A 24,157-nucleotide genomic window follows, 5' to 3' on the forward strand; every position below is an offset into this window, starting at 1 on the left:
TTCTATTGGCTGAGAAAAGGGAGGGCCCGCCTCTCTGCGTAGCCCATTGGCCGCGGGTCCACCGTAGCTGGGCGGGGCCTGGCGCTCCATTGCATCAGCTGGTTCCGGATAGTCCACGTGGCGCACGCGCAGTGCAGAATTGCCGGTCCTCTCGGCGGGCTTAGGGTCTTCTCTCCCGTGGCGCTCTCGGGTTTTGTCTCTCAGCCGTCCTTCCATGTCGGAGGAGAAGGCCAGCAGCCCTTCGGGGAAGATGGACGGCGAGAAGCCGGTGAGCAGGCGCGGCGGCTGGACGTGTCCTGGGAGCCGACGTTGCTCGGCGGGAGCAGAAAGTAGCGGGGACCTGGCGGTAGTGGGGAGCCCGGATAGTACAGGAGCCCCCGCAGGCAGGAGTGGTCCGCGGTTCAGACCCATCCCAGAGATCTGTGACCTGAGACGGAGTGGCTTGCTCAGAGCTAGATAATAACCATGAGGGACTTGGACTCTTAACACTTGTATTTGTATCCCTAAAACAGACGGGAAGAACATTGCAGAACTTTTTAGATCCTAAACCTTGGCAGAGCAAAGAGCTCTGGTTTAGGAAGGAAAAGCCCGTCCCAGAGATCAGATCCAGTGTGCCCAAGATTGGGTGCTTTACGATAAGTAAATGGTGAAGGCTAGATGGCTCCATTTGACAGACTGCTTGGGAATTAGGCGGGGTGCTGGAAACGTCCTAGATAACTTCACACACGCCCCCCCTTAAAGCCAACCAACGTTCTGTGTATTTATTTGTCCTGGCACTTAGCCGGACAGCGTAGGTGGCAGTACGAGTAAGATTGATTCCTGACTTGGGGGTGGGGGGCAAGAGCCTAGAGTACAAGACTGGAAAATCGAAATTCTGTGTGATCAGCTCAGTAGAGTTGTAAGAGGAAGCATCGAACTTGGCACAGTCAGACTGTTTTATTAGATGTGGAAAAATGAGGTCAGGTAAAGCAGGCAGGGCAGGGCTGTCCAGGTACAGAGGATGAATTGTGCCTCAGCTGTATTGGAAGAGGCAGGAGAGAAACAGGAAAGATAGAAGTGTTCTCTGCATGCAGGGTTTTAAGCGGATATTGTACTGTCGAAACTCACCTGGCATTGAAGTTTAAGGACAGGTGAGGCCGTATGGCAGAGGCTGCTGTTCCAATAGTCCAGGCGAGCATCGAGCATCGAGCATCGCTAAGGTCTTCAGCAAGAGGCGTTTCCATCCCGATAGGACAGATCACTCAAATGCTTATGTATACATTCTAAACGACAAATTTAAGGTGATGAGTGACGACTGCACATAGATTTTGTTTCTGTTTCCATATTGTTTCCTTTAAAAAAAAAATGATGTTTTACCATTTACAACTTGGTTACCCCTTCGGTTTCTTCCGGACTGTCCTTTAATCCTACTTTTAAACTCACCCCTGTTACTTCAGAGCCTCCCTGGGTTCTTAAGATTTACATAAGTCTAGAAGTTAGCCAAGATAATCACCCCTGGAACAGGCTTGTAATAAAACATTAGATAGAGATTTTGTGAATAAAGTGAGTTGAAATGTAAAATGTGATATTATTGCCTCCGTAATAATCAGGTACCTTAAATTTTTGAAAGCTTTCTTGGTGGGATACAGATCTAACCCAAACGTTTTCTTGTCACTGAGCTACATCCCCAGCCCCACAGGCCAAAACCTTTTATTCCTTTCACATTTAGTCTTCGTAACAAGACTGTTGTGAAGAACATAATTACACCCAGTTCTCAAGAGGGAAAACTGACCCTAGAAGAGCTGAAGTGGTAAGTGTGTGATCACACAGTCCACTTAGTCTCTCTGGATATAACTAGCTGGTTGGATAGGTAGGTAGGAAGATAATACCCCCCACCCCCCAATAACTTATTGGATAAGTTGCATAATTTCTTGTTGCTTTGTATTTAGTAGAGGTCCAAGTCGGAAGGGAAAGTTAGAGAAACTTTGAGGAAGTGTACGTTAATAAATGACCTACCTTTTCAGGGCTTGTTTTTATTGTAAGTTGTCTAACTTGTCTTTACCAGTGATGGAATTTCCAATCTTTCAAAATAAGATTGTCCTTTTTAAATTTTTTTTTTTTTTTTAGATGCTAGCTTTCTCAGCTGCAGTTTTGGGGACGATGTCCACTCAGGCTGAACTGTGATCACTTCTCTTCTTCTGTTTTGCTTCTTTAGGTGGATGCCAGTGAGGAGAAGCGAAAGGAAGGAGGCAAGAAGAAGAGCAAAGATGGAGGTGGAGATGGAGGTCGAGCGGAGGTAAGACAGGCTACCGCCATAGAGGCTTGGGTTTCGAAGGCTGGCGGGGAACGGGGGACTGTCCCAGACTTGCCCTACCTAAGGAGTGTGTGTGCGAATGCATGTGTATCCATAGCGTGTCACACATGTGGAAGCCAGAGGACGGCTTGCAGGTATTCCTTCTCCACTGGGGATGGAGCTCAGGGATTAGGCTTGCTGGCCCCTGTGTAAGGATTCTGATGGTCACTGAAGGCGGTAAGTTAGGACTAGGGTGAGGAGAACTTAAGGAGAAGAGGTTAGAAAAGAGCCCTAGAGGGACAAAGGATTTGCAGGTACTTGACAGTGCAAAGGGACACGTGTATTATTGTCAGATGACCTCACAGTGGATTTGTACAGAAACACGAGAGATGAAAAGTGTAGAGGAAGGGCTGCAGTTGTCACTGGCTGCCAAGACTGGATGCTGACTTTCTGTTTAAGTGAGGTGTTAAGGGGTCGGGGCTCAGTGTTGGGCTCCTACAAGTACATAAAGACCCAAACAGAATCCAGTCCCTTGATTCCTTGCTTATTGCTTGGATCTGTTCCTGGGGTCTGGTTTATTTATATCCAGAAAACTCTTCAGTTCCTGGGCTCAGTGACACAGAACTGGCAGTTCAGAGCCATCCCAGAATGCACTTGGTTCCTGGTACTTGAGGAGGCGGTTCCGCATGTTGTTCTGCTGGTTTTGAGTTTGAACTGCTGTAAACTGTGCTTTGCTTTTTGCATTTAGTCATTGCAGTTTTATTGGGGACCTTGGGAAGCTGCTGGGATGTAGGAGCACAAAAGACTAAGCTTTTTTAAAGTAACTCAATAAATGGACTTTAAAGAGCAGGTTATATAGCTGGAGTACTGATTGATGTAGTCCCTTCATTAGTCCTGGCGTTTCGGAGCTAGAGGAAGAGAATGCTGAGTTCGAGATCAACCTAGGATGCATTGTGAGACCCTGTCTTAGAAAAACAAAACACACACCCTGTTTGTATGATACTGACTTGCGAAGCTTAGAACCATTTTGGTTTACAAAGTGGCTTTACAGGTGATACAGGATGGTGTTGCCTGTGTTCAGCCAATCCCTGTTCATTTTGCACCAGTGTCATTGTGTAAAATTGTTGATAGTGAGTCTTAAGATTTGCAAGTAAAGAGTAATATGCATGTATCTTAATTTCCTTGTTATACTTGGGCTGGGATTGTGTGTATTCTCCCATTACAGATTGAAACATGGCCTGTTAATAGGAAACAGGCAGTCCAGTGACTCTTCTGAGAGTTTTATGTGGATATGTGATTATTATGTGTTTTAAATTATCTTTCAAAATAAAGAGTGGACAGTGATGTGTCCAAGACCTTGCCTTCTCTGTGCTCCCATCACTTGCAAACTCGTCATGGTGACCTTCTAGAGACATATGCAGGTTTTACCCATCTGCATTTCCAGAGTCTGGCATGGAGCACATTACTCACTTAATAAATATTGAGAAAGTTTAAGTTATTTTGTTTATAAAATGCCTAATAGATATGGAAATAGACTGTAATAAGACATGGAGGGTTGGTGGGAAAAGATCATCAGGCACATATTGGATAGGCTGAGGTTGGGGTTGTCTTTGTACAGTGATGGACTATGACCATTGTTAGTTCAGTGGTTCTTTATTAGTAGTTGTGGAGTCCTGTGATAATCTGGTGAAATTGTAGGCGTGTGTCATCAGGCCTGGTAATAGCTGACAATTTCTGTATATGTACACAAGTAGAAAGTCATAGTAAAAGCAAGCCACTTCTTTATTGCTGTTAATGACCATGCTGCTACCAGAGCACTGTTGTGGAATACTATTTTAAGATGTGTTACATTTGTTTATGTTCTGGAACATTTGTTTAATGATGCGAAGATGTGTTGCATTCTTTTATGTTGCATTTGTTTAACTCTGTGTTGCATTTGTTTAACTCTGTGAAGCTGTGTTACTGTGCCTGTCTAAAATACCTGATTGGTCTAATAAAGAGCTGAACAACCAATAGCAAGGCAGGAAAAAGGATAGGCGGGGCTGGCAGGCAGAGAGAAATAGAAGGAGAAATCTGGGACCAAGGAAAAATGAGTGAGAGAGAAGGAGCGAGAAAAGAAGGGGCTAGCCACCCAGCCACACAGCCACACAGCCACACAGCCACACAGCCACACAGCCAGCCACAGAATAAGAGTGAAAGTAAGATTTACAGAAGTAAGAGAAAGGTAAAAAAGCCCAGAGGCAAAAGGTAGATGGAACAATTTAAGTTAAGAAAAGCTGGTAAGAAACAAGCCAAGCTAAGGCTGGGCATTTATAATTAAGATTAAGCCTCTGTGTGTGATTTAATTGGGAGCTGGGTGGCAGACCCCAAAGAGCTAAGAGTAAAAAAACAATCATCAACAGAGCACAGTGCTTTGAACCTGTAATCCCAACCTTGGGAGGCTGAGGCAGGAGGATCATGAGTTCAAGGCTGGAGTAGGCTCCATAGTGAATTTGAGCTCTCCAAGGAGGTGGTGGGGGTGGGAGATGCTGTCATTTGGAGATGGAATTATCAGATTCATTACTTGCTTGAGAAATAGAAGTCAGATTCTTTTATACACACACACACACACACACACACACACACACACACACACACACACACACACACATATAAATTTGTAACCTTTTTTTGTAGCTGGAAGATTTCTTGTGCCCTGGCCTGCCAGCAGTAGGGACAAATCGCTCCCACTCACGTCCCCCAAGTAAACACACAGAGGCTTATATTAATTAAAACTGTTTGACCATTACCTCAGGCTTTCCATTGACTAGCTCTTACACTTAAACTCAGCCCATTTCTGTTAATCTATATGTTGCCACATTTTCTGTGGCTTTACCTGTGTGCCATTACATGCTGCTGTCTGGACGGCGGGCTGATGTCTCCCTCGCTTTCTTCCTGTCTCCCTCTTTGAATTTCCCGCCTGCCTCTAAGCTGCCTTGCCATAGGCTAAATGGCTTTATTTATCAACCATAAGAGCAACACATATCCGCAGCGTACAGAAAGACATTCTCCTATCACTTTTTCTTTGTCAAACTTTTTGGGAACTTCAGTGGTGTTTTATATAAAATATTCTGGCTAATTGTATTGAGTATATAGGCAGTAGTAATGTGTACTATTTTATTTAAATAATCTGAGAAAGATGATCATGGCATCTTTGAATTGGAGGAATATTTTCTTTAGTAGGATCCTCTAAGTCAAATAGTTTTGGTTGGCTATGAGTCGGCCTTAAAGCCAACCAGCTGCACAGAGTGCCCCTGATTAAGCTTCTAACCATATGGTACATTATTGTTTCTCTCCATGCAGTGTTGCTCATAGCTGAATTTATGATCGTTTAGTTAGAACTGATCTTGAGGCTGACCATGCCAGGCATGCAGCTCTTTCAGTAGAGAACTTGTTGAGCATGCGAGAAACCTTGGTTTCACTTCCGAGGAACACACAAGCCAGGCACATATGTTTAATCCTAGCCCTCTCGGTGTTAGGAAGATGGTGAGTTCAAGGTTATCCTTGAGACCCTGTCTCACGAAGCAAAGAAGGAAGACCTTAGGAAGGCATCCTACGACGAAAATAGTTACTGGAACAAACTGTAAATTACAAAATGGTAATTGGTTATCAATTCAAGATGTTGGCAACTCAGCTGCTTATTTTTATGCTTTAAAAAATTTTTGAATAAAAATCACAGTCACCCATTTTCTTCATCTATTCTTACTTAAGACTAGATTAATGTCAGTGATTATTGTGATCTATGAGCCAATAGATTTTTTTTCAAGACAGGGTGTCTCTGTGTAGTTTTGGTGCCTGTCCTGGAACTCACTCTGTAGCCCAGGCTGGCCTCGAACTCACAGAGATTGGCCTGGCTCTGCCTCCTGAGTGCTGGGATTAAAGGCATGTGCCACCACCACCTGGCCACCACTCTGGATTTGTCATCATGGATTTTTGTGTTATATATCATTATATGTTATTATATTATTATTGTTTCCTAAAGCAAGTGTTACTGATTACTTACTACTTCGTTTGTTCCTTTACAGTTGAATCCTTGGCCTGAATATATTAACACACGCCTTGATATGTATAATAAGCTAAAAGCAGAGCATGATTCTATCCTAGCTGAAAAGGCAGCAAAAGATAGCAAGCCAATTAAAGTCACTCTGCCCGATGGCAAACAGATGGATGCAGAGTCCTGGAAAACCACACCGTATCAGATTGCATGTGAAATCAGGTATGCACACACCTCCTTTGACCTTTTATGGTTTAGAATGTAACCAAATGTTCATTTATTGTCTTGCTGGGTATATCCTGATAATATTCTTAGGCTTCTGCTAAAGATGTTTAGTTTACTTAGTTGAGATCTTTGAAAATCAAGTTGATGTGGCTTTATAGTCCAGACTCAGTGTTAATTGCTGAAGGCTCGTACCTTCATTTTCTCTTAATAAGTAGCTTATTAGTCATTCTGTTAGGATCACAGAGCTGCAGAGGCAGGACAGGGTTCACTGACTTTTACTTAAGTGTCTCAGTTTTGAGTTTATTTATGAAGGTAGGTCACCTCACAGGGAAAATTAAAAAAAAACTGACATATTATGTATGAAAAAGTATGTTCTGTGTTTATAAATCCCACAAAGAACTGTATATATTCTTAAAGCTTATTAGATTGGGAGAAATTATAAATAACTGAGTATTTTTCGCATACTTTGTGACAGAGGAAAAGCCATGGCTTGGAGGCACTGTGTTGTATTTTAATGCCTACATCACCTGGATACACTTGAGAAGCAGGTGCTAAACGTGGACGCCTCTTTTTACATCATTGTTTCATTTCCTCCTAAAAACAGTGGTTTTTAATAACTAGCCTTCATCAGATCTTGCCAGATAACCACCTTGTTTCCTTTGGATTTTAAGTCAAGGCCTGGCTGACAACACTGTTATCGCTAAAGTGAACGAAGCGGTCTGGGACCTGGACCGCCCGCTGGAGACAGACTGCACTTTGCAGCTTCTCAAGTTTGAGGATGAGGAGGCACAGGCGGTAAGTTTCTATCTGGTGTTTATTAGAATACAGTAAAGATGACCCTAAGCTGCATAGGCCAAACAAGTTATTTCCTTTCACTGTGTTGTTCTGTGGCTCAGTGGTTTTCAGGTTTAACCTGGAGGTCACAGTCGTTTATGGACGTCTCTCACTATTTATTCCTTTGGGGCCTTGGTTGTAAATTTTGAAAGCATTGCATCTACCAAAAGTAAAGCCATGTTATTTTTTTCTTTACATTTTCAGGTATATTGGCACTCCAGTGCCCACATAATGGGTGAGGCCATGGAAAGAGTCTATGGTGGATGTTTATGTTACGGCCCACCAATAGAAAATGGGTTCTATTATGATATGTACCTCGAAGAAGGGTAAGTTAAGACACTGAATGAAGGGAAAATCTGAGTGGCCCTGAGTCTGTGTGTAACATTTAAAGAATTGTCAATGAAGGAGATGGATCTACAGCTCACAGTATAAAGCTGCTACTTACAGTTATTGACAAAAGTTGAAGTATTGGTAGTTGCATGTAGTGAAATCTCTGGGATTGGTGGAATTGTGCCAGAGGCATGCTGGGAAATCAAACAGGCTCTCCTTTTCCTTTATGTTTTATTTATTTATTTTGGTTTTTTGAGACAGAGTTTCTCTGTGTTAACAGTCCTGGTTGTCCTGGAACTCACTCTGTAGCCCAGGCTGGCCTCGAACTCACAGAGATCCGCCTGCCTCTGCCTCCCACGTGCTGGGATTAAAGACGTGCACCACTACCACCTGGCTTCCTTTACGTTATGATGGAGCTTGGTGGGGTGTCACTTGAGAGAAAGTTCTCCACAATGGCGGAAGTAGAAGCCCATGAAACTATAAGTGTAATTTATGGAAAATCTAATATTAAATTCTAATATATGATGCAAGTCTCTATTTTAAAGTCGTAGAGAAAAAAGTCCCTGCATTGATTCAAATGGAATATGGATAGACTGCTTTTTTTCCTCCTTCAGGGGTGTGTCCAGCAATGATTTCTCTTCCCTGGAAACTTTGTGTAAGAAGATCATTAAAGAGAAACAACCTTTTGAAAGATTGGAAGTGAAAAAGGAAACGTTACTAGAAATGTTTAAGGTAATCTGAGCCACTTTGATTTTATTAGCCAGTCCTTGAAGTAGTGCATCGACATTTTCTCTAGAAAACCTGAAGTCGCTTCAGACATGAAACCCAGGCGTGCTCTAAAGCTTGTGCTTTGACTCACATTCCAGCTGCATGTTTAGAGATAAACACGAGAGGCCGTTGTGATGTCTTATTTCTCATTTTCAGTACAACAAGTTCAAGTGCCGGATACTGAATGAAAAAGTAAACACTCCGACCACGACTGTCTATAGGTGAGCATAGTGAATGCTGTTGAACGCAGCTGGTACAGTAGTCTGCCTTTGCTAAAATTCCTTTTATTTTGTCTTTAGATGTGGCCCTTTGATAGACCTCTGCCGCGGTCCTCATGTCAGACACACTGGCAAGATTAAGACTTTAAAAATCCACAAGGTAAGGCATGTGAATTGTCTAGAGTACTTACGCCTCAGGTTCCATTGCTTTCTCCTTTCTAACGTTTTGTTTCTTGTCAGTACACAGAGGATCACAGTTTTTGTTTTTAAAGCTGTGTATGTGTCTTCTGTGCTCCAGGACTCATTACCAGAGCTACCATATGGGGACGGGTTGGGAGGAGTCACAGAAGCTGGCAGTCACAGGCCATTGTGGCTTCAAAAGTTTTGAGGCTCGGTGTTGGAGTTTGGCTAATGATTACTCAAGTTGCTCTTTTTCATACGACTAATCCTGTCTGTTTTATACTACCTTAGAAATGCTGGAATTAGGAGCGAGTTCTCTGAATTGATTCCAGGTGCCTTTCCTTGTTTGCTTGGGTTCCTTTCCATTTTCATATGATTTTGTGAGAGGAGTCCTATAGTTCATGGGATTGTGATCTGGGGAAAGAGCCCTGAGAAAAGCACGCAGAAAATTCTGTGCTGTGGAGTGAGTCTACCCACTTGGAGTAGACCTCAAAACAATGGGAGACATTTACTAGGACTGAGTGTTGTATGTAGTTTCCTTGTCAAAGAAGGTGATTGTGAGAAATAATACACTATTAATGTGAAATGTTTACAAATTTAAATGGGTCGTTGTTGGTCCTTGCTTTTAGAATTCCTCCACATACTGGGAAGGCAAGGCAGACATGGAAACCCTCCAGAGGATTTACGGCATTTCATTCCCCGACCCCAAACTGCTGAAAGAGTGGGAGAAGTTCCAAGAGGAAGCCAAAAACCGAGATCATAGGAAAATTGGGAGGGTACGTTAAGGAACAGTGGTGTGTCTTGTTTGAGTTTTCCTCCAGTTCACGTGAGTTGAGCCTGTTCAGTGCGAAGTTTCGTTTTGAAGAGGGGCTTAGATTTCAGGTTCCCTGGTCTGGGAGCCAGTCATGTCCACATTATCCTGAAACATTCCGAGTCCATCTCAGTCACCGTTCCCGAGAACAGTGCCGGTGACCCACAGCCTCGTGTGAGCTCCGTGTCAGAGCTGACAGAACGGACTTTGGAAATCCCTCTCATTGCCTCCTCGTGACTCTCTAAAGTCTCAGTCTGAGCTATCAGTCTTCCGTTTCTCCAGCGGAGATAGCAGGTCCCCGGTGGAGTCTGTGCTGTCTCTTTCTTTTCTCTCTAGCTGCCTCTGACTTCCTCTAGCCGGAGTTACTTTTGATTTTTTTTAAACTTTCTTCCTCTATAAAATGAAGTTTGCTGCTGGAGGGCCTTGGCTGCTACATCTGCCCTACCTACCGCTCTGACTGCTAGAAATAAATTACCGCAATGAGGAAGGTAACAGGGATTGGCAGGTCCCTCCCCAAGGGCTTGTAGCCACGCCCCTGTCTTTCATTATCAGGGTGTTTTTCTTTTCTCCTTCTTGACGTTCATGTACAAGCAAATTGTAAAACAGCAAATGACAAAACCCAGATCTTTCCAGGGGACTTCTTCCCATGCCACTGTTTCCTCACCCTGGCTGGACTGTACCACTAAATCGTACCCAAGAAACAGTAGCATGTTTTCTGTAATGTTGGCACAGTTGAAGTTTGGAGCACAGTGGCAGAATTCTGAACTGAGGAACACCAATCATTTACACATTTAGAAACAATCTTTTGCTCTTTTATCCAGGACCAAGAGCTATATTTCTTCCATGAACTCAGCCCTGGAAGTTGCTTTTTCCTGCCCAAAGGAGCCTACATTTATAATACCCTTATGGAGTTTATCAGGGTAAGCTTTATTTGTTACGGTCTTCTAAAGAGTTAGGACATAAGATAATTTTATCAGCGAGGGTCTGCTAAAAGAAAGATAAATCTGTATTGGAGGGGAAAAGAAATACCATTTTTTTCTAAGTTGAAGTTTGCGACTTCAAAGGTGTTTAGTGGTTCAGGGTGACTGCTGCTCTTCTAGAGGGCCCAGGTTCAGTTCCCCAGCACCCACCTCAAGTGCCTCACTCACGCTCCGAAGGATCTGTCGCCCTCTACTGGCCTCTGCAGGCCCCTGCAGGCACATAGCATTCACTCCATAAATACACCTGCATACACACACAAAAAAAATAAGTTTTGAAAAAGTTGGGTCTGGAGAGGTGGCTCAGTGGTTTCGAGTAGTGACTGTTCTACCAGAAGACCTGAGCTTTGATCGCAGCTTCCAGTCATACAGCTCACAATCATGTACAGCTCCAGCTCCGGAAGATCTCCTGCTATCTTCTGGTCCCCGTGGGTACCCACGCTCAGGTGGCACGCATCCACATATGTAGCTAGAGTTTTCCTGCCTGGCCCACAGTCAGGACAAATCTCTGTCACCTGCCAGTCCCACAGCAGCTCAGACCCAACCAAGTAAACACAGAGACTTATATTGGTTACAAACTGTATGGCCGTGGCAGGCTTCTTGCTAACTGTTCTTACAGCTTAAATTAATCCATTTCTATTAATCTATACCTTGCCACGTGGCTCGTGGCTTACCGGCATCTTCACATGCTGTTTCTCATCGTGGCGGCTGGCAGTGTCTCTCTGACTCAGCCTTCCACTTCCCAGCTTTATTCTCCTCCTAGTCCCGCCTATACTTCCTGCCTGGCCACTGGCCAATCAGTGATTTATTTATTGACCAATCAGCAACACACTTGACATACAGAGAACATCCCACAGCACACGTAGACACACAGACTCATGCACATGAGTACAGTTTTTGAAATGTGAAAGGTCTCCTAAAGTATTTAGAGTCATTCTGATGTGTGACTTTGTTCATGAGAGCACGCAGACACGTAGAGAGAGGAGCTGCTGAGCCTGAAGGGTCGGAGGCCTTTCACCCGGGAATGTGCTGTGTCTCTTAACCGTTTGTGTTTTCTTTTCAAATTACAAACTACTTCAAGCCTGTATTTAAAGAGCACAGTTAGGGTTACTTGACACAAGATTTAACGTATTTGCATTGGGCTATGTTTGTCCACAGTTTTTATAAAAAGAAGAAAAGGAGTACATACTGTTTTTTAAGAAAGACCCCTTTGAAACTGTTGTGTGGTTGGTATGGCTCCTTTACCCTGTGCTTTACATCTCCATGTACATGTGTCTTTAACTTATTTTGTGATGTGTGTGCCTCACTTCACATGTATGGTCTTGTTTCTGTGAGTTGGTGCACCACCTGCAGACGGCATTTCTGAGTCGTGGTCTATGTGCCTGTGACTTCACTCAGCAGTGTTAAATTGCTCTGTAATTATTTCTCCCTCCACAAAGGTGAGCGTTGACTTCCCTGTATGTGTGTTCTCCTCTAACAGAGTGAGTACAGGAAAAGAGGATTCCAGGAGGTCGTCACTCCAAACATCTTCAACAGCCGGCTCTGGATGACCTCTGGCCACTGGCAGCACTACAGTGAGAACATGTTCTCCTTTGAGGTGGAGAAGGAGCAGTTCGCCCTGAAGCCCATGAACTGCCCAGGACACTGGTAGCAAGCAGCTTTGTGTTTTTCTTCCTTTTTATTAAACTTACCTGTATGTGTCTGTGTGGAGTATGTGCCACATGTCTGTGGGTTCCTGCAGAGTTCAGATGAGGCTGTTGGAGTTGCTGGAGTTACGTGTTATGAGCTGCCCCATATGGGTGCTGGGCACTGAATCTGGGTCCTCTGGAAGAGTAGCAAGGCTCTTAACCCTCGGACCTTCTCTCCAGCCCTGCAGCTTTGCATTGCTGTTAAAGATTTTCTTGTGCTCTAAATGGTTCTAGATTCCTTTTGCTCCTTTGAGAGAGCTATCAGTGGAGAAAGGAGACTGAGAAGGAGGGGGTCTGAAGGGAACCGGGGGAGCATACGGGTCATAGAGTACCTATGCCAGGAGAGCGGAAAGCCAATAACAACAAGAAACTTAGTGAGCGCAATAAGACTGAAATGCAACATTGTGAGCAGCATCACAGCGCTCTGATTAGATTCCACCTTTATAGACATTCAGGAGTGGTCCTGGGGTGAGAGCTGCAAACAGGCAGAGGATACTGAAAAGGGGCTTAAATGTGGGGCAGAGCAAAAGACCAATATTCCTACCCTTCCTTCCTTCTTTGGGAAGAAATGTGTTTTAGCAGAACCCGTTGCTGATGAGTTAAAATCCTTGGGAAGTCCTTTCCTGTGTCTCTGCCTCAAATTATGAAAGGTAGATGAAAAGTGACTTCTGAGAGGCCTGAGAGTGACGTGGATATAGCTTGTTCATGTGTGCAGCTGCAGAGGCAGGTGATTCAGGCAGAGGTGCTGAGAGGGGAAACCCCTTTAAGAAACTGGGTCGTAGAGATCAGGGGAACAGCCCAGTTCAATTTTCACAGCATTAAGTTTTTGAAGCGCTTTGGGCCTCACTAGAGCAAGGCTGATACCAGTTTCCACTGTTAGAAGTAATTTATGTACAGCTGAAAATATTTCTTCATTATGAGCCTTTCCTTCATCTTCATATTAACTGAATATAGTCTTCATATTAATGGAAGTGCTGAGCACAAGGATTTGGCTTAAAACCTTGGGGATACATTGCTTTATTCGCTCTTAGCCACAGTTAATTGCATTGTAACTTACTTATCATTATATTCATGCAAGTGCTTCCATTGCTGTGTGAAGCTTGGGGCTTGAAAAAGTGTTGCTTGTGGCAAACTAGTGGCTTTTGGTCAGCCTTTAATGTTACTAAGTAATATCTGAGGAAGAGTTTTTTCCTTGTGAATTTTTAGAATTACTCTTTTTGTTGTTACTTGTGATTCACCCGAGGCCTCACAAGTACTGAGCAAGCAAGCGCTCTGCTCCGGCATGGCATCCTTCACCCCTGTGCTGTTAAATTTCCATGGGCTTTGCTTTGCTTTCTCCTTCAGCCTCATGTTCGATCATCGGCCACGGTCCTGGCGAGAGCTGCCTCTGCGGTTGGCCGATTTTGGTGTGCTTCATAGGAATGAGCTCTCGGGGGCTCTTACAGGACTCACGCGGGTCCGAAGATTCCAGCAGGATGATGCACACATTTTTTGTGCCATGGAGCAGGTATAGTGAATGCCCTATGGAGCAAAATCCTCTGACAGAAGTGTTTAAAGGTGTGAAAAATAACCACTTTTTTTTTCTTTCTTAAGATCGAGGATGAAATCAAAGGTTGTTTGGATTTTCTTCGCACAGTATATAATGTCTTTGGATTTTCATTTAAATTGAATCTTTCTACTCGCCCAGAAAAATTCCTTGGAGATGTTGAAATATGGAACCAAGCCGAGAAAGTAAGTGATTTTTTTTTTTTTTTTTTTTTTTTTTTTTTAGTGTTTTCGAGAACTTACACAGTTCTAGGAAGTCTTCTTGAGTGGATCCAGGCAAAGAAAGACGACATTGTTTCTGGTGTGCAAGTGGGCTCATTTTTTTCTGTATGGTCTTAAGTGCTTTCAAGAGGCCTGGATGTTTTCATACTCTCTGTTACTAAGCTGTAGCTTTATGCTCTTAGGTAGACACAGTTACACAGCAAACAGTAGGACTTGAGAAAACACCAAGGAGACTTGCACATCTAAATTATCTGGAAAGGAGGGACGTGGCAGGTGAATAAAATTTCACATCGTTTCTGCTTTGTCTGTAGCAACTTGAAAACAGTTTGAATGAGTTTGGTGAGAAGTGGGAACTGAATCTTGGCGATGGAGCTTTCTATGGTCCAAAGGTCAGTCCCCTAGAATATTCCGGTAATATTCTAGGTTTTTAGAATTTTAGTTGTGGGTAAAGAAACATCCCTTTAAATTGGGAACAAAGAAAATGAAGAGCATCTTATCGTAACTCAGTGTTTGCTTTTCAGATTGACATACAGATAAAAGATGCCATCGGCCGCTACCACCAGTGTGCAACCATCCAGCTGGATTTCCAGTTGCCCATCAGATTTAATCTTACTTACGTAAGGTGAGCTTCTGGTCTCTGCTCTGAGCTTTCGGCCATACCTAGGACAACATATCTAATAAGGTAAAACAACTTCCTCTTTTCTGTAGCCATGATGGCGATGACAAGAAAAGACCCGTGATTGTTCACCGAGCCATCCTGGGGTCTGTGGAAAGAATGATTGCCATCCTTACCGAAAACTACGGGGGCAAATGGTAAGTCCTTCTGCTTGTTCTCCCTTCCCGTGAAATTGTCCAGAAGAAACGTCTCATGCTTGTGAAGGGGGGAAGGAGGAACTTCCTTCTTCAGAGCTCACTGAGAGGAACCAGACTCTAGCCCCAGTTTTCGTATAGTGCTTGTTGGGGCTAGAAGTGTGGTAGTTCAGAGTGGGATCCACGTTACCCCTCAGCACACACATACCCCGAAATACTTGTTATGAATAATTCTTTTGTATTTCAAAACTTGATTTATTTGACTATTACATCAGGAGCTGGAGAGATGGCTCAGCAGTTGAAAGCACTGGCTGGTCTTGCAGAAGCCTCAGTAAAATCCATGCATAATTTGTTTTTGATTGCTTCTGGCTTTGTGATTTTTTTCGCCTGAGTGAATGGATAGGTTTTTGAATTAATCTTGTTCAGTTTTACCGATCAGAATAAGCAAGTATTTTGCCATATTTCAGAAGCGAAGCAGTTTTTTAATTGAAAAAGAAATAAACAAAACAAGCTGAGTTTAGTTGACGGTTCTCAGTGGTTTTATCTAAACCCGAAGTCCAGTTAGAAGGAGCCCAGTGTTAGCAGCATCCATGACAGAGTCTTCCATGTGGACTGTATAGGGTTAAAACTTTTCTAAAGTTATGGGTTACTGTCATTCCAGTAATTAGATCGGGCTGGTTCAGATGTGACCTTTTTTCCTACTTGTCAACGAAATAATCCTGGTCCAGTTCAAGTTCCCACAATCAATAGAACCCTGGTGCGCGTTCTCTTGTGTGCCTAGTTTTTCACCCAAACTCGGGATCCATTGGGAGAATCCCACATCTAATGGGGAATTTATTGCCTTCTCCGGCCGCTGTGGCTTTCAGCTGTGCGGTACAGAACTGGGAGATGAGCACAGTCTTTCCATCTCGAATGTGCCCAAGCCCACACTCACTGTTGTTATTTCTTCCGCAGGCCTTTCTGGCTCTCTCCTCGCCAGGTGATGGTAGTTGCAGTGGGACCAACATGTGATGAATATGCCCAAAAGGTAACCCTTAAACAGGAGTTGGCTCTCAGCTTCAGTTTGTTTTTAAGCTTTTGCAATGGGATCTTACTGTGTAGTCCACGATGGCCTTGGACTCGGCTTCCTGTCTTAAAGTCCCTTGAGTAGCTGGGATTGCCAGCGAGTACCACCACACCCACCCTGGTAACTGTGCTTTTAAGCTTTTGGATTGTTAAGCCATATAAGCTTATCAAATCAAGCTCTCACTACATCAAAGAGTGTAACTTTTCTATGTCTGATAGGCCTGAACGTTACACTTTCAAGATTTTTCTTAATGGTTCTGTGACCACATGTATTCGCTTAGTGTTTCAGACATACTTATGTGTTTTAATGTTTGGTGTTGTGAAGAAATGAATTAGCAAATATAGCCTAACCTGTATCATTACATTAGAGTTATGTATCCCATTGAAGTGCCTGATATTTGCTGGTTTATTCATTTGTTAATGCAGATTTCTTCAGTGGCTTGAAATTCTTTTCATCTTATTATCATGGCTGGTCAGTGTCTTGCCCCTCTAGCAAATGTGTAAACAGTCCTGGGAGCTTTGCACCTCAAAGGACAATCTGTTCTCCTTTAGTGATTGATTGCCCCATACTAAAGACTTAGACATGCTTAGCAGTCAGTGAGTGAAGAAGCCCAGGTGTGGTTGGTGATCAACCTGCAGCCCAGTAGTTGGGCGGGTGAAGCAGGAGGAGAGCAGCGTTTGAGGCCAGCCTGGACTATAGAATGAGACTCTGTCTCAGAAATGCTGCTTTCCTTGTATTGTAGGTAGTGATGTTGTGTGCAGGCTGATACATGGCTGTTTTCCTTGTATTGTAGGTGGTGATGTTGTGTGCAGGCTGATACACAGCTGTTTTCCTTGTATTGTACGTGGTGATGTTGTGTGCAGGCTGATACACGGCTGTTTTCCTTGTATTGTACGTGGTGATGTTGTGTGCAGGCTGATACACAGCTGTTTTCCTTCTATTGTACGTGGTGATGTTGTGTGCATGCTGATACACAGCTGTTTTCCTTGTATTGTAGGTGGTGATGTTGTGTGCAGGCTGATACACGGCTGTTTTCCTTGTATTGTAGGTGGTGATGTTGTGTGCAGGCTGATACACGGCTGTTTTCCTTGTATTGTAGGTAGTGATGTTGTGTGCAGGCTGATACACAGCTGTTTTCCTTGTATTGTAGGTGGTGATGTTGTGTGCAGGCTGATACACGGCTGCTTTCCTTGTATTGTACGTGGTGATGTTGTGTGCAGGCTGATACACGGCTGCTTTCCTTGCAGTCATATCAGGAACTTGATGTGATCATAAGTGGGATCTTTATGTTTTATTTCCTTAAAAAGCTGATTAATTTGATTTTTCTGAGTGCTGATTTTTGTGGATTTTCTAAAATACTTATCTTACAAGAGACAAATGTCCCTTTTTGTTCAAGTGCTGGGAATCAAGCTCTTGCATGTTGAGCACTACGACTATGTTACATCCACAGCTCCAAAAGTGTGGTCATTCACTTTCAAAATGTAAACCCAAGTCATAATTTTGTGTTATCAGCTTCAGTATTTATATTGAAATTCATTTTTAATGCTTGCATAATTAAATTCATGAAACTTGTTAAATTCTGTAACAAAATAAATGTTCTTCTCATTTTGACTCTGAATTGTTACTAGGTACGGCAACAATTCCATGATGCTAAATTCATGGTGGATATTGACCTGGATCCAGGCTGCACCTTGAATAAGAAGATCAGAAATGCACAGTTAGCACAGTATAACTTCATCCTGGGTAAGAAGTGAAGGTTCCCAATCGTATGGGAAAAGCCACTGAAATCTTAAGACTTAAGCTCCATGAATCTTGGTTATGAATGACCTTGGGTCCTGTCATGGTTACTGTTTTATTACTGTGATGAGACACCATGACTAGGGCAACTTAGAAAAGAAAGCATTAAATTAGGGGGCTTGCTTATAGTTTCAGAGGGTAAGTCCATGATCATCATGGCAGAGAACAGCAGTCAGGCAGGCAGGATGCAAGAGCAGTAGCTGAGAGCTTGTATCTGACCCACAAGTCCAGGGTAGAGTAGAGAGACTGGAGTGGGCTTTTGAAAGCTCAAAGCCAACTCCTAGTGACACACCTCCAACAAGGTCGCACCTTCTAATCCTTCCCAAACAGTTCCACTAACTAAGGACTGAGCATTCAAACAAATGAGCCTATGGGGACCGTTCTCATTCATACCACACAGTTCCCTCTCTTGTTTTTATTTTTTTGTGGTCCTGGGAATTGGACCCAGTGATTGCATGGGCTAGGCTTCTATAAGCATGATTCCAAATACTCAGTGTTCTCTTTGTATAACAAGACAGTAGGCATGAAAAAACTGCTAAAGAGTTGTTTACAAAATGTCTACCTTTGTGGAATTGCTTTTATATCATTTCTTATTAATCACTGGATTAAGTGATTCAGGATGAAAGTTTTAGGTACTTAAAGGGGGTCCTTTTTAAAAATAGCTGCAACATTTCATAAGCCTGTGTATACATGGTCACCTGTCCATCTCAGTGTATCATGAGTTACAGGAAAGTTTAGGATCCTTTAGGATGAGTTCTGCTGTTCAGGACAAATCCTTCCAGGTCTACCAGTTTAAGTCTCACAGAGCTATGTGTCTTATGTTTTAGTTGTTGGTGAAAAAGAGAAAGCCAGTGGTACTGTGAACATCCGCACCAGAGACAACAAGGTCCACGGGGAGCGAACCGTCGAGGAAACCGTGGAGCGGTTGCGGCAGCTCAAGCAGACCCGGAGCAAGCAGGCAGAGGAGGAGTTTTGACGGGAGCATGGCCAGCACTGGCTCGGCCTGGAGGAAGACCGGTGCTCCTTCACATGGCCTTGTCTGCTGGGAAACGTGGGTTTATGATGAACGTGGAGTAGTTCTGCAGTCTGCATGAATCAGTTTTTGATCTGGACAAGCCTTAGAGAATGTGTTAGATGGGGGTTAATAAAAGAACCATTAAAATTATTTTATTCACTAAATGTCTCAGCAATGGAAAAACGGGATGTTTAAATGTATCAGGGTTATTTTATATGAATTCAATCAATTAAAAAATAAAAATTTTAAAAAAGTGCTTAAAGAAAAACCAGGACTGAATCATGGTGTTAAAAATTAAAATTTACAGATGTCAAGACCTCTGTCCTTGTGTTTCTGTAGTGTTTCTGTAGAAGCACCTGGCTCAGATTGTGTGCCTCGGTGTCCAGCAGGAAGGGTGGAAATGGATGTGCAGGTGTGTGGGAGGGCAGGTCATGGCATGAGCTGATTCCCAACTGGGATGGAGCCTGCTGCTGGCTTGTTAGTGGTAAGGTAAACATTTCTTTTTGAGATGACACTTTTATTTCTTTTTGGGTAGAGAGCTTTGAAATAACACAACAATGCACGAACTCTTAAGGATGTGTCTTCAAAGATAGAGCTGTGTATGGAAGACTGTTTTTTGTTAAGTGGGTTTTCTACTATGATGAATACTTTTCAGATTTTTCTATCAGCAAACCGTTTATGGAGAATGACATAAGAAAGGAATTTCTTATGTGGTTATATATTATTTCCCTTTTATAGTCATTTTCAGAAATCAACATCTTGTCAAGTCTATAGTAACCCAACAATTTTGTTGGCAATGATTACATCAAAGAGAAGCTATTGTACATAGATTAATCCTCTAATAAAGGAAGTGATGTTTTCCTGGTTTTGTTTTTTAAACTTCAAATGCCACGCTCCCGAGGCCCTTAAGAGTTAGGCTTTGGTAGGCTTGTAATTAATTTATCTGTATCTTGATGAGACTTTAAAACAGATTTTGTATTCTGTGATGTCATCATTGTCTAATTCATTTTCTGCTTTGTGTTTGTTCAATCTAACTATTAAAGTTGATGTGCAGAACTGAGGGTGACGTCAGCCTGCAGCAGGCTAGCCGCGTGCTCTTCCGCCGAGCCACACCTGCAGAGTACAGTGTGTTGTAAATGCCTGCTGGGCAAATAGTTTTACTAATTCTAGTTTCTATGAATCTTTTAATGCATTTGCTGGTTCACTTTCATGTGTGACTTTGAATTACAAGTCTGGTATGTCAAGACTGCATTTTTTTCTTCTTTTTTTTAAAGATTTTATTATTTATGTATGAGTACATGTATCTGCATGTACAACTTTATACCATCATTACAGATGGTTGTGAGCCACCATATGGTTGCTGGGAGTTGAACTCGGGACCTCCTGAAGAGCAGGCAGTGCTCTTAACCGCTGAGCCATCTCTCCAGCCCAAGACAGCTTTTGCACAATCAACCTCCTTACCTTATATTTTACTGAAGGAGCTGGTGTACCAAGGAGCACGCTGGAGATAGATCTGATCAATTAGGTAAAAGTAAAAGCCCCTGTTGAGACCTTTTAAATTTTTCTTTCTTATTTTTGTGTGCTCTAAATATGCTCTGTTGGTACAGTTTTAGCTCTGTCAAGAGGATACACATATACTAATGGAACTACGGATGACATTGACTTTCTAATGAATTCCCAGGTTTTAAATCCATTTACTTGAAATACTTATTCATAGGCCTGAAATCAACCAGAAGCAACCATCAGTTTCTAGTATTCTAATATATAGTAAGGACACTTGTATTTATTTAAATACCACGTGTGACTCCTTAGCCTCATTCCATCCATTTTGTTACTGCTTGTGGCCACTTGCCCACCAAGTATCTACGTAGCTTGGCAGACTGGATGCGTGAAGTCTGCATGTTTACTGTGTGGTATGTGGGACTTGGCAAAGGGAAGGAGTTTCCCCTTTCCCTGCTGTCCTTTCTGCCTTACGTTTTGCACAGAAAGCAGTCTGGCTAACTCCTTGCGATCTAGAGTAGCTGTGAAAATGAAAAGTACGTATAGATTAATGTAGACCAAATAGAGGGGCTGGAGTCAGCTGTGTGCAGTGGCACGTTCACATGTGTAGTCCCAGTTATTGGATAGGGCAGGAGGACCCCACAAGTTTGAGGCTCATGTGGGCAGCAGTGAGATCCTGAAAACAAGCCTCTTAATATCATCAGTGGTGGACCTGATGAACTTGTCTGGACTATCTCACTCTGGATGGGAAGAGAGAGAATGCATGAGAGGAATCACCATTTGATTAAATTACTGTGGCCAGATCCCTGATAGTGGTCCCTAGCTTCCATACTCAGTTTTATCAAAGGTAGTCACTTCCTCTATCCCCTTTTTGAGATCATTTTTAGTTATCAGGATCGAACATCCTCCTATTTTTATGTGCTGTTGGATCTCGCAGAAGTTTGTCTTTTAATTCCATCTCTGAGCATCTCCTGCCCCTGGCTCTTCTCATGATATCCATGGCCGGCCAATCACTTACAGGCCTTTCCCCCAGCATTCACTTAACCTACTGGATAAAAACCTAGCCTTGTCTCCAGTCCTGGAGTTATGAGGCCAGTCCTGTGTGAGAAAGTACTCTATGAAGTAGGAAGAACGGGAGCCACTTCTGTTGGTGATTTCTACTCCCAGCCGCTCCTAATTTGTCCACACGGGTGTAGCTCAAGGTCCTCAATAAGGAGGACATCCTTCTTCAACTCTGTCTCTCTCGGCTTGTGTTTGGGCATCTGGAAAGCACAGGCCTTGGAGTATTTCCAGCTGCCCCTGCACACTCCACGTGCTCAGTCAACTGATTGTTGACTCACGCTACTTTAAATGTAGCTCATACGGTACTACCATCCCTCCATGAATGATGTCTTCCTCCTTCTAAAGATAACTGTTCTAAAACTCCTGGTCTTTTGATATGGACTCACAGGTATGATCTGTGGAGTCAAAAAGTTGGGTTGATATTCTAACTGCAACTTGCGGGCGGTTGAATAACCTTGGGCAAATACAGTTTCTCTGAGCCTCTTGCTGCTTGTGAGATGTGCGTACTGTATCTTGTATTCAACTGTGACGACAAGCCTGTGAGTTTTGTTTCAAGTAAGAAAGTATTGCTGTTCTCAACTGCTCCTGCTCCAGTAGTTATCCCTGTATGTCAACTTCTCAGTCACCTCTGAAAGTACCATTGTCTTTTCTCCTGTGTTGTCTGTATTCTGTGCCCCACAGTGCTGACTCAGCTTCCGCAAGACCACAGTGTGTTTCCCAAAGACCACAAAAAAAAAAAAAAAAAAAAAAAAAAAAAAAGGCTCTTGGTTGCACTGAGAACTCAGGCTCTAATGATAGATCTAGTCTGAGCAGTGAATGAACTGGATGTAATCCTTCCTCATCTGGCAAGAGAAAAAAAATCAAAACACTTGCAATCACAGGGCATAGCTTGCAGAAGGGAGCATTGGCTGTGGTGGGAGCATGGTGGCTGCAGAGTCCTGAGGGAAGGGCTGTGGAGAACAGAAGGACTGGACTGATAGAAGAGGTATCCAAAGGAGAGGTGCCTGGACCAGTGGAAGGGAAGCAGTGGCGGGGTTAACAGAAGGACCAGACTGAGCAAAAGGATGAGCAGTTGAGTAAAAAAGATGCAATTTAGATCAGATTCACAATGGACTGACTGTATGTGTGTTATAGAAACAGGAAGTCGTTTACCTGAGGCTTTGGTAAAGCTTGCTTCTCAAGAAATGATTTTTTGAAGTCATCGACTTCTCCAAGTGCATTATGTATCTACAGCAACACTAAGCTTATTTAACGAGTCTGTCCTCTGGCTACTGATATCCAGTGTTTACTCCGGTGAAGTTTGAATCCTGGGCATATATAGGTATGAAAAATAAGAATAAATGTAAAGTTTGCCTTCAGACAGCAGAGGGCAGTCTTGCCCTCTTTAATCCCGATAGAGGCAGGCACAAAACCAGGTTGGAGCAATCGGTTTACAATTACCTTAAGGTTAGCTTGAACTAACTTGAACTACATTGTCCTCTCGCTGGAGAGGAGTAATGGACTCCGGCAGCATCGGCGAATCATATGTATAACTGGAAACAGGGCTTTCCCTGGTCGTTTTCAGCAGCCTCTAGTGGAATCCCAATAGTGGAATAGCTAATATTGGAAAGTACGTAAGTGTCAACTAAGAGACCAGTCAGGGCATTGGGGCTGTCCCTGTCACCTCTGATGCAGACAGGATGAAGGAGAGTGAAGTGTCAGGAGCCCAGAGAGACAGTAGAGTGATGTCTGGTTTGTGAGCAGAGAAGCAAATGCTTCTGCAGAATATACAAACCCCTGTGCTCAGTCCACAGGAGCAAAGCTATAAGAAAATATGGAGCTGCAACAGTTAACAGTGAAGCCTGTCAAGAGAAAGGATCCCAAGGAGAGGAATGCTTTATCATTCAACTTGTAAACAGTCCAGCAAAGGCATATTCGCGGAGGTCTGTGGAATGCTAATAGTGTGCTATCAGGATCCTGTTCATCAGATCACTTGCAGTGTAGGTTGCTGCAAAAATGTAGGACCCTACACATTGAGATGATGACAAGCTCAGAGGTCTCCATTCTCCACTGGAATAAAAAGCCTAGCAATTCTTCTACCCTCCTCGAATCTTCTGGGGGCTGGATTGGGTTGAAACCAGGGTATCTTGCATACTACATATACACCAGTGAGCTACTTCCCAGTCCTCTTTTTATTTTTTTCCTTTGAGATAGAATCCCATTAATTTGCAGAGGCTTCCCTTGAACTTAGTCTATATCCCACACAGGTCTTGAACTTGTGATCTGCCTCAGCCTCCCTCCCGAGTAGCTGGGGAGTGCCTGTTTATGTGTCCAACTGAACTTTGAAAACCATTGTTTTCGGGGTCCCTATAAACTGTACATGATTGACTAAAGTTGAACTCTGGATCACTACAGGTACTGCTGTTCTAATAGGCTAGCAGGAGGGCAGAACTCTTGGTTGATGTAGACAGGTCTGGGTTTTTTAAAATAGCTGCATGAGATTCTGTTCCATGGCTTTATCACAGTTTAATTCAGAAACTATTAGGAACTTCAAGTTGTCACTGTTTTGTGTGCTTGTTTTGTTTTTGCAATTTTGTTTTCGTTCCTATACAAACTATGCTTCAAAAACATCTTCTACATGCATTGCTGTGTAACTCTCCTCACTTACAAAGAACAGTTTCTCAGAAGTGGGATTCAAGTTCAGAAAGTCTTCATGTCTTTTTAGTTTTGTAAGCACTGTCTTAGATGGTGTGGTGGTTTGAACAAGAATGGTCCCCATAGGCCCATATATTTGAATGCTTAGTCATCAGGAGTGCCACTATTTG

At 43.1% G+C, this 24,157-nt stretch overlaps 1 protein-coding gene across 1 annotated transcript; it reads left to right on the top strand.

The window, feature by feature from the left end:
* The first annotated feature begins 108 nt into the window (after positions 1–108).
* Positions 109–19,650, top strand: Tars1 (threonyl-tRNA synthetase 1). The gene is made up of 19 exons (XM_052743117.1): positions 109–268; positions 2,195–2,275; positions 6,337–6,527; positions 7,202–7,325; positions 7,569–7,690; positions 8,309–8,426; positions 8,619–8,683; positions 8,762–8,840; positions 9,490–9,636; positions 10,493–10,591; positions 12,129–12,295; positions 13,681–13,843; positions 13,930–14,067; positions 14,415–14,492; positions 14,625–14,725; positions 14,812–14,916; positions 15,868–15,940; positions 17,608–17,722; positions 18,604–19,650. Exons 1-19 carry the CDS (start codon positions 215–217, stop codon positions 18,750–18,752), a joined length of 2,169 nt encoding a protein of 722 aa, XP_052599077.1. The 5' UTR covers positions 109–214; the 3' UTR covers positions 18,753–19,650.
* The last annotated feature ends 4,507 nt before the right edge of the window (positions 19,651–24,157 follow it).

Source organism: Peromyscus californicus, unplaced genomic scaffold (genome assembly GCF_007827085.1).
Source record: "Peromyscus californicus insignis strain IS unplaced genomic scaffold, ASM782708v3 Scaffold_18__1_contigs__length_77618521, whole genome shotgun sequence".
In the NCBI taxonomy this organism is placed as follows: Eukaryota; Metazoa; Chordata; class Mammalia; order Rodentia; family Cricetidae; genus Peromyscus; species Peromyscus californicus.

Excerpts from the sequence above, each read along its gene's own strand:
- Tars1 (XM_052743117.1), top strand. The coding sequence starts at position 215 with ATGTCGGAGGAGAAGGCCAGCAGCCCTTCGGGGAAGATGGACGGCGAG. Across the intron at positions 7,691-8,308 it reads GATATGTACCTCGAAGAAGG|GGGTGTGTCCAGCAATGATT; the intron begins GTAAGTTAAGAC and ends TTCCTCCTTCAG. Across the intron at positions 12,296-13,680 it reads ATGAACTGCCCAGGACACTG|CCTCATGTTCGATCATCGGC; the intron begins GTAGCAAGCAGC and ends TTTCTCCTTCAG.